The sequence below is a fragment of the Acomys minous genome (genome assembly GCF_964271855.1).
Source record: "Acomys minous genome assembly, chromosome: 4".
NCBI lineage: Eukaryota > Metazoa > Chordata > Mammalia > Rodentia > Muridae > Acomys > Acomys minous.
This window is the reverse complement of record NC_140486.1, coordinates 92,985,596-93,004,947: the sequence shown is the minus strand read 5'-3', so window position 1 is coordinate 93,004,947 and position 19,352 is coordinate 92,985,596. Positions and strand designations below refer to the sequence as shown.

The 19,352-nt window shown below is 42.5% G+C and overlaps 1 protein-coding gene across 1 annotated transcript in view; it reads right to left on the bottom strand.

The window, feature by feature from the left end:
* COL4A4 (collagen type IV alpha 4 chain) overlaps positions 1–19,352 on the bottom strand; it is a 113,223-nt gene that overhangs the window by 18,443 nt on the left and 75,428 nt on the right. Inside the window, exons 33-42 of the mRNA XM_084779829.1 lie at positions 17,367–17,474; positions 16,338–16,519; positions 15,407–15,470; positions 14,355–14,429; positions 10,798–10,905; positions 10,473–10,580; positions 3,904–3,975; positions 2,409–2,537; positions 2,203–2,316; positions 684–839 (exon numbers count right to left, since the gene is read on the bottom strand). Of these exons, the coding sequence (XP_084635955.1) occupies positions 684–839; positions 2,203–2,316; positions 2,409–2,537; positions 3,904–3,975; positions 10,473–10,580; positions 10,798–10,905; positions 14,355–14,429; positions 15,407–15,470; positions 16,338–16,519; positions 17,367–17,474 (1,116 nt within the window). The remainder of the gene's footprint in view (positions 1–683; positions 840–2,202; positions 2,317–2,408; positions 2,538–3,903; positions 3,976–10,472; positions 10,581–10,797; positions 10,906–14,354; positions 14,430–15,406; positions 15,471–16,337; positions 16,520–17,366; positions 17,475–19,352) is intronic.

Genomic DNA, 19,352 nt, shown 5'->3' with positions numbered 1-19,352 from the left:
CTGCTCGGTAGTTCTATGCTGATTATATAAGTAAAACAATAATATTTTAATATATTTTATGAATAAAGTAGAAGACTTAATTTTACATGTTTCTTTTTTTTTAAAAGAAAATTATGGGGAGTGGATATTTTTTAGACATGGTCCTACTCTATAACTCGGGCTGTCCTGGAATGCTCTATGCAGCCCAAGCTGGTCTTGGACACAGAAATTCTCATGTGTCAGGCTTCTGCATGCTGGGGCTGCACACAGGAGCCACCATGCCTGGCTAGGATCACCCCTTACATGTGGCTTCTACATCTTTAAGTCACACACACAAGGTTCCCTCTATTTCACTTGCTCAGTTGTGACCCAGAGGATTCATTCTTTTTCTTTTCTAGCTTAGGTATTTATTTAAGACAGGTCTCGTGTACCCTAGGCTAGCCTCAGACTCAGTGTATAGCCAAGAGTTATTGTCAACTCCAGTTCCCCCTGCTTCTGCCTCCCAAGTGCTGAGACAACAAGAGAACGCCACCACCCCCTGCATGAGACACTGGACACCAAACCCAGGGCATTTTACCAATTCCAGCCACTGTGTAGCTTTCTTTCTATTTTTACTCCACCTTGAGGACTTTTTAGAGAAAACCAGGACATTTTAAAAATGGCAACATTGTTTCCACAAGAAATAGGAATACCAACATTCATACCTTTCTGGCCATCTTTCCCATCACATCCTGGGGCACCTGGACACCCAGGAGGGCCTGGTGGGCCTGGGGAGCCAGGTGGTCCCAGCAAACCATAGTCACCAGGATCCCCTTTCAGAAGATCGACACTCCCAGGGGGACCTGGAGGCCCAGGTAGTCCTGACAAACGGAGGAGGTAAAAACATTCTTTCAGTCAAAGACAAAGGTGAGTATTGGTGGTTTGAGAGCTTCTTAGAGAAAGAACTACAGTAATTTGGAAACAAGGAATATAGAGAATCAGAAGTCCCAGGCAATCAACAGTGTTAGAAGTGAGATATAAACTGTGTGCTATAGAGTCTAAGCTGAGAAAAGTTAGGTTAGTAACTGCTAAACTAAATTGACTTATACTAGACCTCTTTCTCATCTGAGCCATTTGGAAAGGATCCGCTAGTGGGTTGTATCTCTTCAACCATCTCATTGTTTTAACAGGATGGATGGATGGATGAATTAGTGGATGGCTAAGTGGGTGGGTGGGTGGATGAATGAGTGAGTGGGTGGTTAAATGGATGGAGAGATGTGTGGATATGTGAATGGAGGAGGGAACGGAGAGGTGGGTGAGTGAGCGGCTGGTTGGATGGATAGACAGGTAAGTGGGTTGAAGGTTAGATGGATGAATGGGTCAAGAGATGGATAGACGAATGGATGGATGAAGTTTTCAGTAAAATACGAATAATGAAATATGAATGTGTCCTCAAGATTGTAATCTTATTTTAAAAGAAATATCTGTACATAGGAGTGAGCTGACCCCAACTATATTCCCACTTAACTTCTAGACTTCCAAGCACCGTTTTTAGTTGCTTTTATTTTCTCTATACAATCCCACGCTTACTATAGTTCTAAAAACAATATCCAAGATGGCAAGTCCATGTCTCCATGTGAGTTCGATAAGTCAGTGTAAATGTGGCTATCAGTAAGGAAGAATCCACCACTAACCCATGTTCTTCACCAGTCTCCCAGGCCAACCCAGTCTACCACCACTTCTTTTAGCTGTTAATAACTTCCAGAGTCTTGCCCTGCCGGAGCCCATCCCTATGAAGCATGTGCAGCCCATGTGCAGACTTTCTGTGTACATGACAGGCAAGGGTCCTGCCCCTCTGGGCTAGTAGACAGATGCTAGAAAACAAGGAAAGCACAGCTCTTTCCTAGTGGGCACTTAAGACTGGCAGTGCCTATCTAGTGATTGGAAATGCTTGCTCTACCTGTGTTGGTACCAGGACAGCAGGCATTTGATGCAGTTGATATAGAAGAGTTGTGTGTGTGTGTGTGTGTGTGTGTGTGTGTGTGTGTGTGTGTGTGTGTGTTCTATTTTTTTGTCCTAGGAGATGACTGCTAACTATGCTGCCTGCCCAGGTGCATCTCACTTATCCATCTTCTAAGTTGGTAGAGAAGCTTGGGCATTTCTCTGTGAGATACTACAGCCATGTCTAGCTTATAGTTTCTAAAGAAGACACTATTGCCATCCTCTGCCACAATGCCATCATACCTCTTGGGCCATCAGGTCCAGGAGGTCCCCAGTCTCCAGGTGGACCTGGATAAGGAATGTAACCCTTAGCAGCTCTTCCTGGGGCACCTGCGGGACCAGGTGGTCCTGGTCTCCCTGTGGAAGCATGAGGTCATATGTTAGCTCTGTCACATCTAAAATGTTTTCAACTAGTTCTTGAGGAAATATCAAAGCATGCTGTTTCTTACCTGGAGGTCCTGGGAGGCCTTTTTCTCCAGGAAGGCCTGGGGGAGAAATCCCTGGGCTTCCTGGGTCACCTTTCTCTCCTTTTAGCCCAGGCATTCCTATTGGCCCAGGTGGACCCATTTCAAACAAACCTTAATGAGAAAAACACCATCAGTTTTACAATCTCCTCCTTGTTTATACCTGTCACAGAATCTAAGAAGGCTCCAGCCCCCAGCAGGAGTATGGCAGAGAACGTGGATGCTTCTACTGAGACCAAACTCTAGATGCAATGATGCTCAATTCCTTGAATCCCCATTTCTTTCTTATGACCCATTGCAATGACCAACCACAGGCTTGGTTTCTTTTGGGGATTATGTCTCAGATTTTAAAAAACATTAGTTTAGGGACAGTTTCACAAAGCAAAAACAATGGATATGACTGTATAACTGTGAACAAATTGCTTAGAAGTCTGAGGGAAGACTGGGCTACCATGCAAACTATTGTACTTTGGAGCTTCCCATTAAAAGGGAAGAACTTATCTTTGGTTTCTTTGAGGGGGTCACTTACATATTTAATCAGACCAAGTGAAAGAGACACCAAACAAATTTTATGTGATCTGAGTCACTGTTTGAACATCCAAAATCCACAAAGATTCCATCTCTCTCTAACAGTAGAGTCACACCTAACTGTAAAATCCTTTTACTAACCGTTATTCAGATGTACAAGTTGGGTTCAGCTACTATGTCTGATTGTAGGCCATTTTAATGAGAGAATAATACAGTAGACATTTTTAATGGAACAAGCTAAAGCCCAGTGGTTGAAGATTAACCCATTTGCAATATCAAAAACAAAGGCAGGTTGGGAGCTGGAGCAATGGCTCAGCAGTTAAGAGCACTTGCTGCTTTCCCAGAGGACAAGAGTTTGATTCACAGCAACCATGCTGTTCTACTCACAAATAACTGCCTGTAACTCCAGCTCCAAGGAAAGCCAAGACCTCCAGCCTCCTCCACCACCTGTACTCATGCTCATATACCCCCACATAGATACACATAATTGAACATTATAAAAATAAAACGTAAGAAACTAATACAATGTTATTCAAGTAATTTTTGACAGTAGCAGTAAGAGTGCCAGCACCATTAATTAAATCGTCTTGGTTGTATAAGCCATTGGCATACTTAAAACAAAGCAATATACATTTTTAAAAATAACAAGGCTATTTGTTTTTCATAACATCTTGCAATCAGGTCCCATTTTAGCAATAATTCAGAGTATTCAAGTAGACAAACCTCAGCAGTAAAAAGGAAAGTACTACTAACTACCATTCCTTTGCATCAAGGTTTCTTAAAGGTCCCTTTCACATAAGCATTCACAGAACTGGAAACACTTCCAACACTGTCTCTCCCTGATACTATCCTTTTGGACCCATCCCCAAATGTCATGATGTGAAAAAACACTGGGGAAGGGTTCCACTTCACCTCCGGGTCCACTGATCCAAGTCACCAATGAATGTCTTACCTGAGGTGCCTTTTGCTCCTTTTTCTCCTTTCAGACCATGCAAGCCATTCAGACCAGGAGACCCTGGGGGCCCTGAAACACAACGCACAGGTTAGAGCAGCTTTTGATTCCTAGTGTGGCTACAATCCCATGCCTATGCCAGGGGAACGTGAGTCAAAGGGAGGAAAGTTGACAGATCTCGCTGTCTGGAGGTCATCACAGAGGTAAAAGTCTAGCCTGAGAGCTTTTCAGCGTGCTCATTTCATGAAGATTTTCTGACAAGAAGACTTAACAAATATGTTTCTTTGGCTTGATTTGTAACTATGTCATGATGGGAGATTATCTAGAATTGCCACATTCGGGTGCAGGAAGTGACCTTTGGTTTGATGTTGATCAGTCTTTTTAGACAAAGTTAGCGATTGGATGAAAATAAATCCAGGCTTGCTGCTTCCCAGATTGAGTTTTCACTTTCCAGCCAGGTATGCTGGTCCTAACTCCTACCAGATGTAGTCATGGTAATGAGCCATAACAACAGGACGGTTCCTGCTGTGGCGTTTGGGGACTTCCTGTTCCCCTTGATTTGCATTAAGCACTGTACTACACTGGAAACCAGAGCTGAGGTCAAGCTCAGCTGGGGCTAGTTCTCTGCAGCTAGTCCTCTCAGAACAGTCCTTTTACTTTCTTACAGCAAATGAACTGACTTTGTGGTGATCTCTAAATTCAAACCCAGGCTCTGAACCCAGACTTTATGCCTCCACTGATGTCGGTACACATGAGATTGGATTAACCAAAAGGCGTTGTAGTCTAAGTGTCTAAGCAGACACTTCCCAGCCTGCCATTACTTCCTTCCTTCATCTATTGTCATCAATCGCATCCAGTGATAACTGTACCTAGGGGTTTCCCATCAGTAGACACTGGGTTGTGCTTGACTTTTTCAAATGAGAGTTTCTTACTAGGCCAGCACTAAGTTGAGGAGGGCAGAAGCGAGGGAGCAGAGAGGGAGGAAACAGACAGGTAAAGTGTCAGAGTCCCTCTTGGGTGCAGAGCCCAGCCACAGGTGGTCCCATGGGTCTTGGACAATTCTAAGAAGATGAGTGTCTCAGCCTTTGGCCAAATGCAATGAATGACCTTCTGAGTTGGCTGGGTTTCCCGCCCAGTGGTTGTCCATTCTCACCAGGAAGTAACCTTTGCTCCACACAGTCCTCCACTCACTCATATTAACATTCTATCTGCTTGAGATAACAATATGCTCATCTTGTGTGGGCGAATGCATGGACAGTGGTCCCTGCGGTGCCCACGAGCCCTGCTGGTCTTTCTATCTATCTCCACACTGAACACAGTTCTTACACCTCATGAGCATTGAACAAACACTTGTTGACTTGGTGAGTGAATTACCAAAAGTGAAGAAAGGAGAGTGAAGGTTGAGGAGATGGGGAGAATGTGAAAGAGAACGCCGCCATTTCATGTTTTTCTCTTAACACATTGGTGGAACAACTATGATTCAGAGAGGTTAGAGAGAGCTACCTGTGGGTAAATAATTTGAGTGCTGATTACTCTTTGTTCCTTGAATCCTTATTGGAGCATACCACAGTTATTGGCTCCACTCTGTTTATCATTAGTACTTGAAAAAGACAACTGTTATTCTCCTTTTAAGATCTCAAATTTAGATTGATTTAAATGAGCCATATTTTCTTTCACTGAAAAAGAGGGTGGAGAGTGCGTCCCTATTTTCCCTAAATCTCTTATTTTCTAGCCACTTTTCACAGTCCTGGCTTAGTTTATTTTCCAATCCTCTTTCCTATTTTATGAGCCAGTATTTCAAGTTTGCACCAAAAGAACACAACGACCTTCTCCATCTGCCAAATCTGGATATTTATTGCAATCTATCTAAAATGATAATAAAATTTTGAGGCCACTTTACTGTTTCTATGTGTTTTGGTCTCCAGTGTTAGCCACCAAGATTGATGGCTTTGGGGACTTGGCTAAAGGAGGGCTGTCCTAGCCTCTGCCAGCTCTCCATTGTCACATCAACACATCCAGATCCTGGGCTGTCACAGCCCAGCCCCTTGCCATTGTTGAACTGGCCGACCCTTATATGACCCAATGTTATCTTTCTAAATTGAATGCAGCTACATCTGGGCAGGGTTTTAAGCATAATTTTCCCTTTTTACTGAAAGCTTTTATCAATCCCATCTCTAAATCAGAAAGTTGTTCATGCATAAAATATATACAGGCAGATGAAGGGCAATTAGGCTGACAAAGCACATCCCGTGGTAATGAGGAATTTGTATTCACCTCTCTGATCGTCCTTCTGTTTAACAACCACCATTTAAGGCTGCACCGGCTGCACTCGGGGGCCAGTATCCTTGCTCTTCCTCTAGTTGGTAACCCTAATCTCCACCCCAGCACGTGGTGTCTTCCCTCTGTGTTAGACAGCCCACTTTTGGGGACAGAATTCCTACTCTCAGGTTATATTTTTGTTTTAAAGCTAGAAACATGCTACTGTGTACTACCAGGGCACTGGTAAGGTTTGCATTTTAATAGAGTGACCGGTGTGTCCCTGTCTGACTAGAACCTTTTACCACTGGAAATTCTACGCCCTAAGATAGTCCCAAGTAAAGTGAGGCAGCTGATCACCCTTACGTTAATGTTGATGGGAAAGAGAAATCTTCACAACTATAAACAAAGGTGGAAAACCCTCGAGAACTCTTATCAAGAAAAGATTCCAAACTAAGATTTAAAAAAATACTCTTCACTAACGAATACACGAGTACCTACTGAAAGGATAAATATGGCTTCCTAATGCACACAGTTCCATCCCCCTAGAGCATATCTCATGACAAGAACTGAAGAGACAATGGGAAGCAAGAAAGCTATAATCCCTGACCTGACAGGACAAAGAAACAATGACAATGACATCCAGTTTGCTAAGTGCTGCGGTGGGAGACAGGAGAATAATGTAGTTACAGAAATGGGGGTAGGGGAGGAGGGTGGGGGGAAAGGGAGGAGGAGGGGGCAGGGGGGGTTGCTCTGATTGTCACAGCCCTGTGATGGAAGGCATTTTCTTCCTCATAAAAGACATCTCGAAGCACTTTTCAAAAGTGAGCTAGCAGGGCTGGGAAGATGCTTCAGTTAGTGAAGGGGCCACCGTACAAGCATGAGGGCCTGTGTTTGCCTCACCAGCACTCACACACCGAAAACAGCTGGGTGCATGTCTGTAACCCCAGAGCTGGGGGACCGGAGACCGGCAGATCCCTGAAGCTCATTGGCCAACTACTCTAGCCCAATCAGGGAGCTCCAGGCTCCAGGTTTCAGTGAATGTCCGGTTAGTTTTGTTTTGTTTTTTGTTTGTTGGCAATCTGACACAAACTAGATCATCTAGGAGGAACTTCAGCTGAGAGTTAAAGACCCTGTCTCAAAAAAAATATGGGGAAAATAATTGAGGAAGACACCCAGCATTGACCTCTGGCCTAAACACACACACACACACACACACACACACACACACACACACACACACAGGCACAAGTGTACACACATGGACATGTATATACACACTTACCTCTCTACAAACACAAAAGTGAACTATTTTAATGCCACTAGCCCAGATACCCAATCCACATATAGAATTGTCACACTAGTAATTCTCAGTAGGTCTCCACCATCCTCATCTTGCGTGGATGTACAGCTAGAAATTGGGGTGTTTTCCTTTTAGCGGGTACATGTACTTAGAGGCATAAAGCGAGCAACCAAGCCCCCTGAAGCCCGTGTCTAAGTTAAAGTTTAATTTTGACTGGACCTAAGCAGGACACAAAAATCCATACAGACCATACGAGCAAACACATCTGAGTTAGCAGCTGGTTTGTTCAAACAAGAGAGTTGGTCTTCACTCAAAACATACTTCAAATATTTAGTTTTCTCAGTTCAAAGTGTTTCCGCTGGATCGGGCTTCATTTTTACATCGCCATGATAAACTGCAACAATGGATGTATCCTGTGATGCTTTGCGTTTTAACAATATATCCCACTGTTTTGTTTTATTTTGTTTTTGATCTGTTTGGCTGAATCATTTGCTTGCAGTGTGCAGTGAAACAGCGTCCCCGCGTGGTAGCAAAAGAGTACTGCAGCAGGCACTTCGATCCTTTCCCTTCCAATACCTCCCAAGAAACTCACTATTTCAGTGTACAACATTAGGTGGCAATTAGCAATTACTTTTCAAGTGATTTCATTATGGACCAAGTTCACTTCTACGAAGCTTTTTTTTTTTAAAGTAATGTCATAGTGAAGCAATTTGATAAATGTTCCAAAAGGAAGGAAGAGTATTACAGCCGCCTGCAGGCATTCGGAAATGTTCCCCGTTGTGTGGAGTTGGAAGGCTGTGCAGAGAGAGCCTTTGACAATGTAGAATGTTTTCTTTTGGATCCCTACCAAGTTCTTCCAGACTGGAAGAATGTTGAAGTCAACGAGGAGCCCAGGAGGGCTGCAAGAGTTGCCAGAGACAGGAAATGTCCACAACCACCAGAGGGAAAAAAATCTCAGAGCAACGGTCTCAGCATTTTGTGTGGAGCTTTGAATTCATCAGGGGTCTGACTTTCTCATCACCACAAATGTCAGGGAACATGGAGGCAGTATCAAGAGATCATCTGTTCTAACAAGAACTCCCATCAAGTGATTTGGCTGCCAGCAAATGCTTGAGTGTGCTGGAAACTTCCGAAGGAGGACTTCTCCACTCTGCGGTATAACACTAAGAAATGCACACCACCCTATTTGCTTGTTGAAAAATCTAAGAATTTTGGAAAGCTGAAGAGTGAAAAGCAGAAAGGATGAGGGGAAAAAAGAATTTGGATTTTCAAAACAATAACAGATTTAATTCCAGAAGTGATTTCTAACTCTGCTAGGAAGTGCTTTGGTTTTACTAACTTTTAATATATGTATATAAGCCAATGACCAGGACATAGAAGGAGCTAACGTGCCAGGGTGGGCCCAAAAAAGCTTGGCTTCTCGCCTACTGTTTGACCCCCAACTTCATAGCTACTTATTTACCAACCAAAATACATATTGTGTATCAGCTGGTACCAAGGACATTGTAAAAAGGTCTTGGTTTTCAGAAGATGGTATTATCTTGGTAAGAACGTCTTCTGCAGGGGTTGTGCTAGAGATATGCACAGAGCGCCCAGAAAACCATCTGTCTAAATAGGCAAGATGTAGAGATGAGGGGGAGGCAGAAGAATGGAAGGCCATGAGTATATGTTAAGAGTGACCATTCTGCATGGTACTTTGTCACACTGTTTCCAGACAAATAACCAGACCACTATTGCCTCTAAAAGCCAAAACCTGCAACCAGGACAAGTGATTCCAGACCTAACCAAGGCAGTGACTATGGTTTAAATGGGTTCTCTTTCTCTCTAAAGCCCTCTTGTCTTCCTGCCTCGTACCACAATCAGTTCACATGTATTGATGTATACAAATACTTTAAAGTCCACCACTTAGCTCTGTGGCCACTTTTGGGCACCACTCTCTTATTTCTGAACTTTTTTCTTAATCAATACACACCATGCTGAAAACGTTTTTATTCTTAGTTTTTGTTGTCATGCTTCTGATGCTGTAAGCACCCAAATGGAGCGTGCTCTATACACTCTGTAGGCATGATGGACTGACAGTGCTTGTGGTACCTTGTGACTCAAGAAATGGGCATTCGTGCAATTAGTCTAGGTTTTTAATGGCAGCTGCTAGTGCTTAAGAGGCTGAATGTCTACTGAGCTGTTTCTGCTAGTTTAAATAGGCCTGGCAACCTGAGTGCTGGAGTTCCCCCCCTGTGTGACTGGATGCCCTTATCAGATGTAGAGGAGTGATCCCAGGGCCTCTGGGACATCTCCTACCTCTCCATCACCCAACAGCTCTGCTCTGTCCAAGACATTTTGTTTTCACTTTTATTTATTTATTTCTTATAAGTTTATTTATAATAACTTACTACAGACAAGCATGCCTTTAATTCTGAAATTTCCTTGTATTATTGGGGAGGGGGTCCAAGGTCCTGGAAATCACTCCCTGATGCCTTCCTTACCAATTCTCAGGGCTCAAATGCTTGCCAGCTCTGCTGCTATGGTTTAGACATACATTGTATCTCCTGAAAGCTCAATTGCAAAGCTATAACTCACATGTAAGGCATTAAGCATGCAGAAACTTAATCTAGCTGCTCTGGTGTTAGAAGCCACACCCGTGTCTCTTATGAAATAGCTCCATGAAGGCTGGGATACTCTCTACTTTTTTTTTAATGGCACATGACACAACCCAACAGAATCTAGGGTATAAATGAAGCTTGACTGTCATTGGAGGCAAATGGGTGGCCGAAAGCATCATGACAGACACAATGCGCCCTCTGAAGAAACAGGATGGAAACATCAAGGGCCTGGGCCTTCCCCAACTGAAGGCAAGTGAAGGTGGCAATGGCCTCAAGCCGCTAGGAGAGCTGCTGGTGGCATTGTGAAGAGACAGGCCTGCTGGGGCAGAGCCACAAGCCCAGGAAAGGAGCTACAACTTTGTCCCCAATGGGCTGGCCCTTTCTGGAGGGCTGGCATTCTCCCTACTTACCTTTTACTCCGGGAGGACCTGGCCTCCCTAGATCTCCTGCGTATCCTCTTGGCCCAGGGTCTCCCACTTCTCCGGGATGGCCCTTGAGCCCAGGCATCCCTGGGTCACCTGGGGACAGGGGAGAAGTTTTTCAGACAATGACATGTAAATAACACTCCCTGGTAAGGTCATCAATGTTTGGGGTTTGGGGTGAAGAAGAGGTAAGTGTGCATGCCCTGCCCTGAGGCACTTGAGAGGCAGAGGGCTTTCCGTGAAGAACAGCTCTCTCTGGTACACCAAGTCACATGAACGCTTGGGGGATTTTCTAGGCTTTCTTGCAAGGTACCTGGATACCCTGGTGGTCCAGAAGAGCCAGGCTGTCCAGGTCTGCCTGGTGGTCCCCGGGGTCCTTCAACTCCAGGAAAGCCTTTCTCCCCGGGGTCTCCAATATGTCCTAAAGAAGGAAGGAATAAAATTTGGTTAGCTGTAGATTGCTCTTTGCAACAGTGGCTTTTGAACCGTCAACTTCAAGACTCACTATCTGTTGTGGATTTTTATTGTTGCTGGATTGTTTGGGGTTTTTTTGTTTGTTTGTTTGTTTTTTGTTTTTTTATACTTTTTCAATTGATAAGGAACACATGATTGAGAATAAAATTTGATGACAACATTTTCTGATTTTAAAACTAGTATTTGTATCACTGGCAGTTTTCCAACTTTGGAATGGTTTATTATTTTCAAATGCTAGCTTCTTGATCAACCTTACTTTAACTAATCAATCTAAATTATTACTATGCTAGCCAATCATGTACTTCTAATTCTTTTTTCTATTACATATAATGACCCTTACATACATATATGCTTTTATTTACTCTTTTGACAATTTCATACATGTATGATCATTTTCACCCACTCCTTCTCTACCTCTCCTGTCTAGATCTTTATTCACACTCTCCTTCTGAACTATTTCCTTAAGAAATAGTTTCCTTACTTTTCAGGAGCAGAATTTCTTGATAAATAGTGTGATAGTTGGGTTTATCTTACAATACGTTGTTACATGCTAAAACATTTTAAAGTTAAACATAACCATTGTGGAATTCCATCTCAAAATGCTTCAAGAGGTAAGCCTGAAATATAAATCACCCTCTGTTGCCAAGATAACACTGTGGCTGCCAAGAAAATTAACAATAACAAGAAAATAACAATTCCTAAGCTCATCCAGTGTTCACTCCAGACTCCATTTCCTCTCCCACCTGTTGACCTCACTAAATTCTATACCAAAGATACATATTGTGTCTAATGGGTGTATCTCTTATATTAAAATAATAAAAAAATTAAAGTCTCTAGCAGTCTCTTGTTCATGACTGTGATCTCCTAAGGAAAGGCTGGCTGCTCTCTAGACCTTCTGGAAGAGGTCACTCAGCATTTGGTTCTTGACACAGACTACCTGTGGCTCAGAAGAAGTACTCCGCCTACAGCTACCACCCCACGTGTCCCCCACTCCCAGCACTGCACCAATACTTCGAGAACAAGCTCACTCTCACTGAGAATTTGGGGTTTGTTGCCTTGCTTTTGATAACTTGCAACTAGGCTGGAGGTTCAGCATGGGAACACAGTTATTCAAAGGCCCTTGTTGATGAGCAGTCCTCCTCTGTCAGGGAGGGTCTTCCTCTTCAACTGAACGTGAAGGAAGGGTCCATGTGGGTCCTCCAAGCATCCTTCAGGCCTTTGATGCCATAATGGAACTTCTAAAGCATTTAGCTTCATGAACTGAGCAGCTAAGGAGCTCTCAGACTCCTCAGAGATCAGATAGCTATTGTTAGACTACCTAGCCTCTCCTGTGTAAATCAATCAAATAAACCCTTTTTTGTAATATATATTGTTATATTATATATTATGTTATGTATGTAATACACATGTATTATATTATAATATATGTAATATATAATCTGTTGATTCTATTCCCCTAGAGAACTCCGATACACTTTATTTTCCCATGTGCTTATTTACATGTGGGACTTTAATTCTAATTTATAGTAAACCAATAGTCTGTACTGAAAAATTAATGTATTTCCAAGTCCATGGATGGGTAGTATTCATTACAAAGTAACTGATGCCTGTGCCTGATAACTCATCAAATTTACTGTCTTTTAGCCCTGCTCTGTATTACCTGATTGATCGCAAACACCTTCCTGCAAGGGACACACGGTATCATCACTGTTGGCTCAGTTGCCGAAGCAGCCATTCAAAACTCTATCCCAAAGTAACAGTTGGTACTGGGAGCAGAACCTCAGGAGTAATTTGTGCTGTGTTTCCCTCTGAGTTGAAGTGGATGGATAGGGTTAGGACTGACCCAGCACAACCATACATAACCCTGGAACAAGCTATGCTCTATACATCCTCGCCAAGCTCACCCCAGAGCAGCGCTGGGATTCCTAGCCAAAGAAAATAGAGTATCTAAACTCTGTGCTGAGGAATAACAGACCAAGTTTTGAAACTCTAAGCTTAAGCCATGGCAAATAAGAAACCAGAACAGTTTAAACACTGATGACCACAGGACGCCAGTTCAAGCAGAGTAAAGCAAAATTTCTGGGAAAGCCTGACTCAGTATAAATAACCTCAGACTTATGGTTTTCAACTTAAAATACTAGGTAACATAAAATGCCTCCAGTTTGGAAAGTTTTATATCATCGGGTTTATGACAAAAATATCCATAAGCATGAGAACATTCCTTACTGAAGTCATTCATGATGACGTGTGTGTGGTTTTCAGTTTACAAGTGGCTTTTATTTGATGTTCTGATTGGACATTCTATTTTTGGGAAACAAAACATGGCTCCTGCCAAATGGAACTTCAAGGTGATACATGGATGTCCTGGTTAGATTTTTGGTGTCTGAGAAGAGGGAGATTCAATTGAGAAATAGCCTTCATCAGACTGGCCTGTAGGCAAGGCTGCAGGGGCATTTTCTTGATGACTTACATGGGAGAACCCAGACCACTATAGGTGGTGTCACCCCTGGTCCTGGAGTGCACAGGAATGCACGCTGAGCAAACCATGGGAAGCAGCCTGGTACGAAGCACTCCTTCATGGCCTTCGTTCCATTCCTGACTCGAGTTCCTGCCCTGATAAACTGTAAGATAAAATAAACTCTTTCCTCCTCAAGTTGCAGTTGGCCACAGTGTTTGTCACAGTAATAGAAAGCAAAATATGACAATGATACCAAGCCTTAATTTACAAGAAAACTATGTCAATTCGAGCAAAGGTTTACATCTTACCACTACTGACCATTTGCACTTAAGCACAACCATCTGTAGGTAGACGTTTGCTCTGTAGATACAACAATCCCTGTTGTTGTATATCTTTTCATACTTTCCTGATTATTAATTTCATATATGTTTCTAGCAGAAGAATTCTTGTATCCAAAAGAAAGCATATTTTAAATATTGATACACGTTTCTACAGGGCCCAAAACAAATGCAAAATTTGACTTTCCGTGTTTACTAATCTGCTGCTTGCTATCAGTGGGAGAAACGGGTCTTCCAGCGTAACTTGTGGCCATCTTAAATGACAGAGATGACAAAAATAATCTTGATTCTAATTGCTTGAATATTCACTTTGTCTTTGTAAAAAACTGAGAAAGTATACTGCTGTGCCAATGCCATTAGTCGCAGGAGCCATCATAGGAATACACTGAGAGTCCCAAGTGCACGGTCCTGGTATTGTTTTGGGTAGAGGATGCTACAGCAACGCCACACAGAGTCATTTTGATACATACCTTAATGGGCAAATGGTAAAGAAAATACTGATACAATCATTCCTAGTATAAGTGTAAAGTGTAAAATGTAAAATTACTTTGTGTTTGAAACTGTCTTATTTACCATAATAAGAAAACTGTGGAGGTATACCTTGGTATCCAGGGCTGCCTGGCTCACCCTTTGGACCAGGTGGACCATACTGACTGGCAGGATCACCTTGGTCTCCTGTGAGTGATATAATACCGAGAGCATTAGTTAGAAAATATCATTTGATCTCATACAAGTAACTGTCATTGTGTTTGTCCACATAATCTAGCATCATGTTTTCCAGGAGACTGTCTAAAAACTTTTTTGTTTACAAAGAAGAACAATGGAAATATAGAGGAAAGATGTGATTTGCGATTTTTTAAAAAGATGTGTTCTATGTCCATGAGTGTGTTCCTTGGATGTGTGCTGTGTACCATGTGAATGCCTGGTGCCTCTCGACGTTACCCAGTCAAGGATCTTGCCTTGTTAAGAGTACAATATCGGTTGTGTTTACAAAGCAATAAGGTTTTGGGCACAAGATAGGCTCAGGCCTATTGGGCCAGCCTGCTGCTGTTGTGCATATAAAGTTTTATTGGGATGTAGCTGAGTAGTTGTGGCTGAGACTGTATGCCCCCACAAAGTTAAAAAACAAAACAAATAACAAAACGTTATGATATGGTCCTTTAGGGAAAAAAGAAACTTCTGGCTTGAGAATTCTTAAGTAAACAATTAACACTTGGTGGGGATTTATGCTCTATGATTCTTATAATTAGTATCCCAATGGACGAATACAGGACATCCTTAGAAAGTGACTGGTTCTTATGGAACATGGGGTTTCTGAGTTAAAGTGAACATTCTCTAGAGATGTGGATCTAGTGGTTTGTACCAGCTACAATTTGAGAAGAGTTGTGATCACTACATGGACAGCTTCTGAGACTTCCATGGAGAGGAAGTCATAATGCCCTTGTAGATATGCTGTATCCTACCTGGTACCCTTGGACCTGTGTGGAAATGAGAACTCTTTGAAGCCAGCATCTCACTGTGGAGAAGAGCCTAAGAGTCGCTTCTGAGTTCTAATTTGTGGTGTATTTTATCACTAAAAAGATGCTCTCTCGCAATGTTACAACTCTCAGGACTCTGAGTTTGATAGCTGGGAACATTTTTCCAAGCCATACCTTTTGGTCCTCTTGGTCCAGTGTCTCCTGAGAATCCAGGGGCACCTGGAGAACCTGGATCACCCTGACAATTAATGGAACAAAAATAAGACCCTAGTTGGGTATCCATGCAATGGCACAAAAACGTTACAGTTTTCTGCAGCCAACTTAGTGTCTATAATTGGCAATGGTGAAGGAAATGGTTAGTGTCTTGTAAACATAATACTATGTCTATGTTTCACAAGTGGCTAAAACTCCTCCAAAATTAGAGCTATCCATCCAAGCAAGAATCATAGGATTCTTTATACACAATTACAAAAGAGTATCTGTGTCATACAATTTGAATTCATGCTTTGAACAAACTAGTTGATATAAAATGAAATATTGAAAGTTGTGTTGTATCACAAATTTTAAAGATCCATTTTATTCTAAAAGATGGAAAGCCAACTATGTTATACATTTTCCAGAAGCATGATACAAGTTACTACATTATATTTTCTCATTTCTTAAGGGGAATATTACTCATGATTATAAAGGCCAAGTGTATTTAAAGGAAAAGATATGAAATCTTCAAACAGATGGAAAGGATTAGAAACCATAACTTGGCCAGTGTTCAGGATGGTGTTTTTTGTTTGGTTGGTTTAGTTTGGTTTGGCTTTTGTACCAAATAAAGCATAAGTCATGAGCAAGGCTCTAAGAGTTATTTAAACCTGGGCTGGAACGTGTGGCTTGCTCACCTACAGCAGGACAGCCAGTTCTGAAACACTAGTCAGAACATTCAGTTACATCATAACCTTCCAGAAGGCGCCATTCTTCTTTGATGCTACCATTCACTTACTTTCAGATAGCCAGGAAATGACAAGGGCACATACTGGCAAGTTCTGACATTTCGTGGGACCCTGAGAGCAAGAAGGAGTTTATTTCCTTTCCCTTATAGAAACAGCTTCCTCACCTGATCACCTGGAAATCCCGGAAAACCAATGACTCCTCTTAGTCCAGGTGATCCTGGAGGCCCAGCGGGGCCAGGAGACCCAGGAGGCCCGTTTATCCCAGGCTGCCCTCTGTGGAGTCCAGGTGGTCCATCTCTTCCAGGATCTCCTCTTTCCCCGTGCATCCCCGGGCTTCCTTTATCACCTGTTGAGGGCAGCAGTGTTACCAACCCCTTGGCTGAAATCCTAGGCTGAATGAAGATTGTACTGAATGATTTGGTTCTACTTGTAAAAGATGATGACAACGGAATTAGGGGTGCTGGCTTCTGTTCAAAGCCACATTTCTGTGGTTTCTCTCTTTGGCAGCCTCACTCTGAAAGAATCTGTCCAGGAATAGACTTGAAGCTGTCTGTGGAAGGAGGGAGCAAACAAGGTCATTTGTTCCAGCATACATGCCTTACAAATGAGAAAGAGCTCACTCCAGTGAAATTAGAATGTTTTTGTTTTTCCTAAATGGCAAACACAGGACATAAGTCATCCAGGTGAACCCGGAACTTGAGAAAGAATACAAATTGACTCTCAAAATCCTTGCTCTGCCATGTTTCTGAGGCCTAGCAGCACGCCATCAGGATGTTTGTGAGAAAAGTAACAGCCTTGATAGCCCCCGGATTCGTAGATTGAGGATGTGAATTTAAAAAGGAACCCTAGGTGTTTTATATGCACACTGATGTTGGAGAGGGGTGGTCAGCCCTAGACAATGATAGCAGCTTCCCAGACAGAGAGGCTTTAAGCCTGGAGCCAGTAGTTTATGTATACCTTGTGTTGGTCCCAGTTTGGAATACCCAAGTTTATAAATACATATGAATTCCAAGCATGTTTAGTATTGAAAAGCCAAAAAGTTACTGGAATGCTTATCAGGGCACAATTATATTTAAGAAATGACCTTTCTTAGTTCCTTGTTAGAGGGAAAGTTGCCGAATACATTGGCTTGACGGAATGATCTATAAAAATGCCAGCTTATCTGATAAGATTGAAAAACTTCAATTATTTACCTCTTCTTCCTGGGAACCCATGATCTCCTGGAGGCCCAGCATCCCCGGGTTCTCCCTTCCTGGAAACGATGGCTGTTTCTCCTGCATCGCCAGGAGGGCCTCTGTCTCCTGTAAATGTTACTTACATGAGAGAAACACAAACACACACATGCTACACATGCAAGTCCTCTTCTATCACATTTCAACCTCATTTATAGACCCCATCTACCTCCACTAAGCTGTATTAACGGATCCATCATTATCGGTCTCAGGAACTGAAAATCTCTTCCTGTCACCACTTAAGCTCCCCTAGGACAAGGAGCAGTCGGTGTACCCAGTAAACTTGTTGCATTCAACCCAAATGTCTCAGGATCCTCCACGAGTTAAGACAATCAGAATGTTCTAATCCCCAAGACTGTTTGCTTATCCTGCTGAAGCTGAATCATCCAACATGTATGGTGGTCCATTCCTTTCTCTTCCAGCACCTAGGAACTGTATCCCGTATTTCAGCTAATTTTAAACACCATCCAAAACAGAGCAGTGTGCTGAGAGAGGCTCAGCAGACCACCATGATGACAGTTGATTGTTAACAGAGAATGCTGAGAACCAACCGCTATAGTGTTAATTGTTTGCTGTCAGCAGGTGTGAGAGTGTTTATGGTGTTGTGGGCATATTTACACTACTGTAATTGGCCAGCACTGTCAGTGCTAGGGCTTTCCTCAGGCAGAGTTTTGGGAGAGCTAGTTTACAACTGAAATGCTAGCATTGATCCAATTCTTTTTTTCTCAGTGGAATAACTTTAAGAGTATAAAACATGAATTATCTGCAAACATCAATTATCTTATGTAGCAAAGAGATTTTTCATCCTTATAATTTTCAATTCCTTAATTCTGTATAGTCTATAAGCGAATAGAACAATTGAACCAAAACAACTACAGAAATAAAGAACTAAGAAGAAAAGGTCATTTGAATGAAATTGGACGCCATTTCCCCAGAGAACGTTAATAGTTAAAAATACTTCTTCTAAAGACTGCCTTTCCCAGGAGCCTAGTATAACTGTCATCCGGAAGGCTTCATCCAGTAGCTGATGGATGGAGAGACCCACAGCTAAGCAATAGACCAAGCTCAGGGAGTTGTGTGGAAAAGTTGGAAGAACAATTGAGGGAGCTGGAAAGGTCAAGGACACCACAAGAAGACCTACAGATTAAGGTAACCTGGGGCCATGGGTGCTCAGAGAGACTGAACCACCAACCAAAGAGCTTACACGGGCTGGACCTAGACCCCCTACATATATGTAGGAGATGTGCAGCATGGTCAACATGTGGGTCCACTAACAATGGAAGTAGGGACTGTCTCCAACTCTGTTGCCTGCTTTTGTGTCCCTTTCCTCTAGCTGGGCTGCCTGGTCAAGCCTCAGTGGAATAGGATGCACTTAGTCCTGGTGTGACTTGAGGTGCCAGAGTGGGTTTGTACCCCTGGGGACTCCCCTTCTCTGAGGAGGAGAGAGGAAGTGGGAGGAGGGATGCATGAGGGTGGGACTATGAGGAAAGGAGGGAGAGGGCTGAGATCAGGCTGTAAAGTGATTTAATAAATAAATAAATTAATTAATTAATTTTAAAGACTGTCTTTTCATTTTTAGAAACACTACTTTCTCTCCTGTATCAGGAGCTGAGAGGCCAAAGGAAATGCCTATGCTATAAATGATTAACGTGGGAAGGATTCAAAACATAAAACCCCAAACAATATTTTATGAAAATTAAGTGCTTGTGAAAACTATACAAAAAATCAAGTTTCATTATTCACAACCAAAATTCTGTTCCAACTCTTAACTATATCGGGTTTGTGTGTTGTCTCTGTGTAGTTTTCATGTGCCAAGGCCAAAGTATGTGACTATAACAGAGGCCATATGGCCCCTAAAGCCTTAAACATTCGCTACAGATGTTTACCACCAGGTGAACAAGGTTTCTGAAGCCCCATATCTATAATCAATACATAAAGGACCACTTG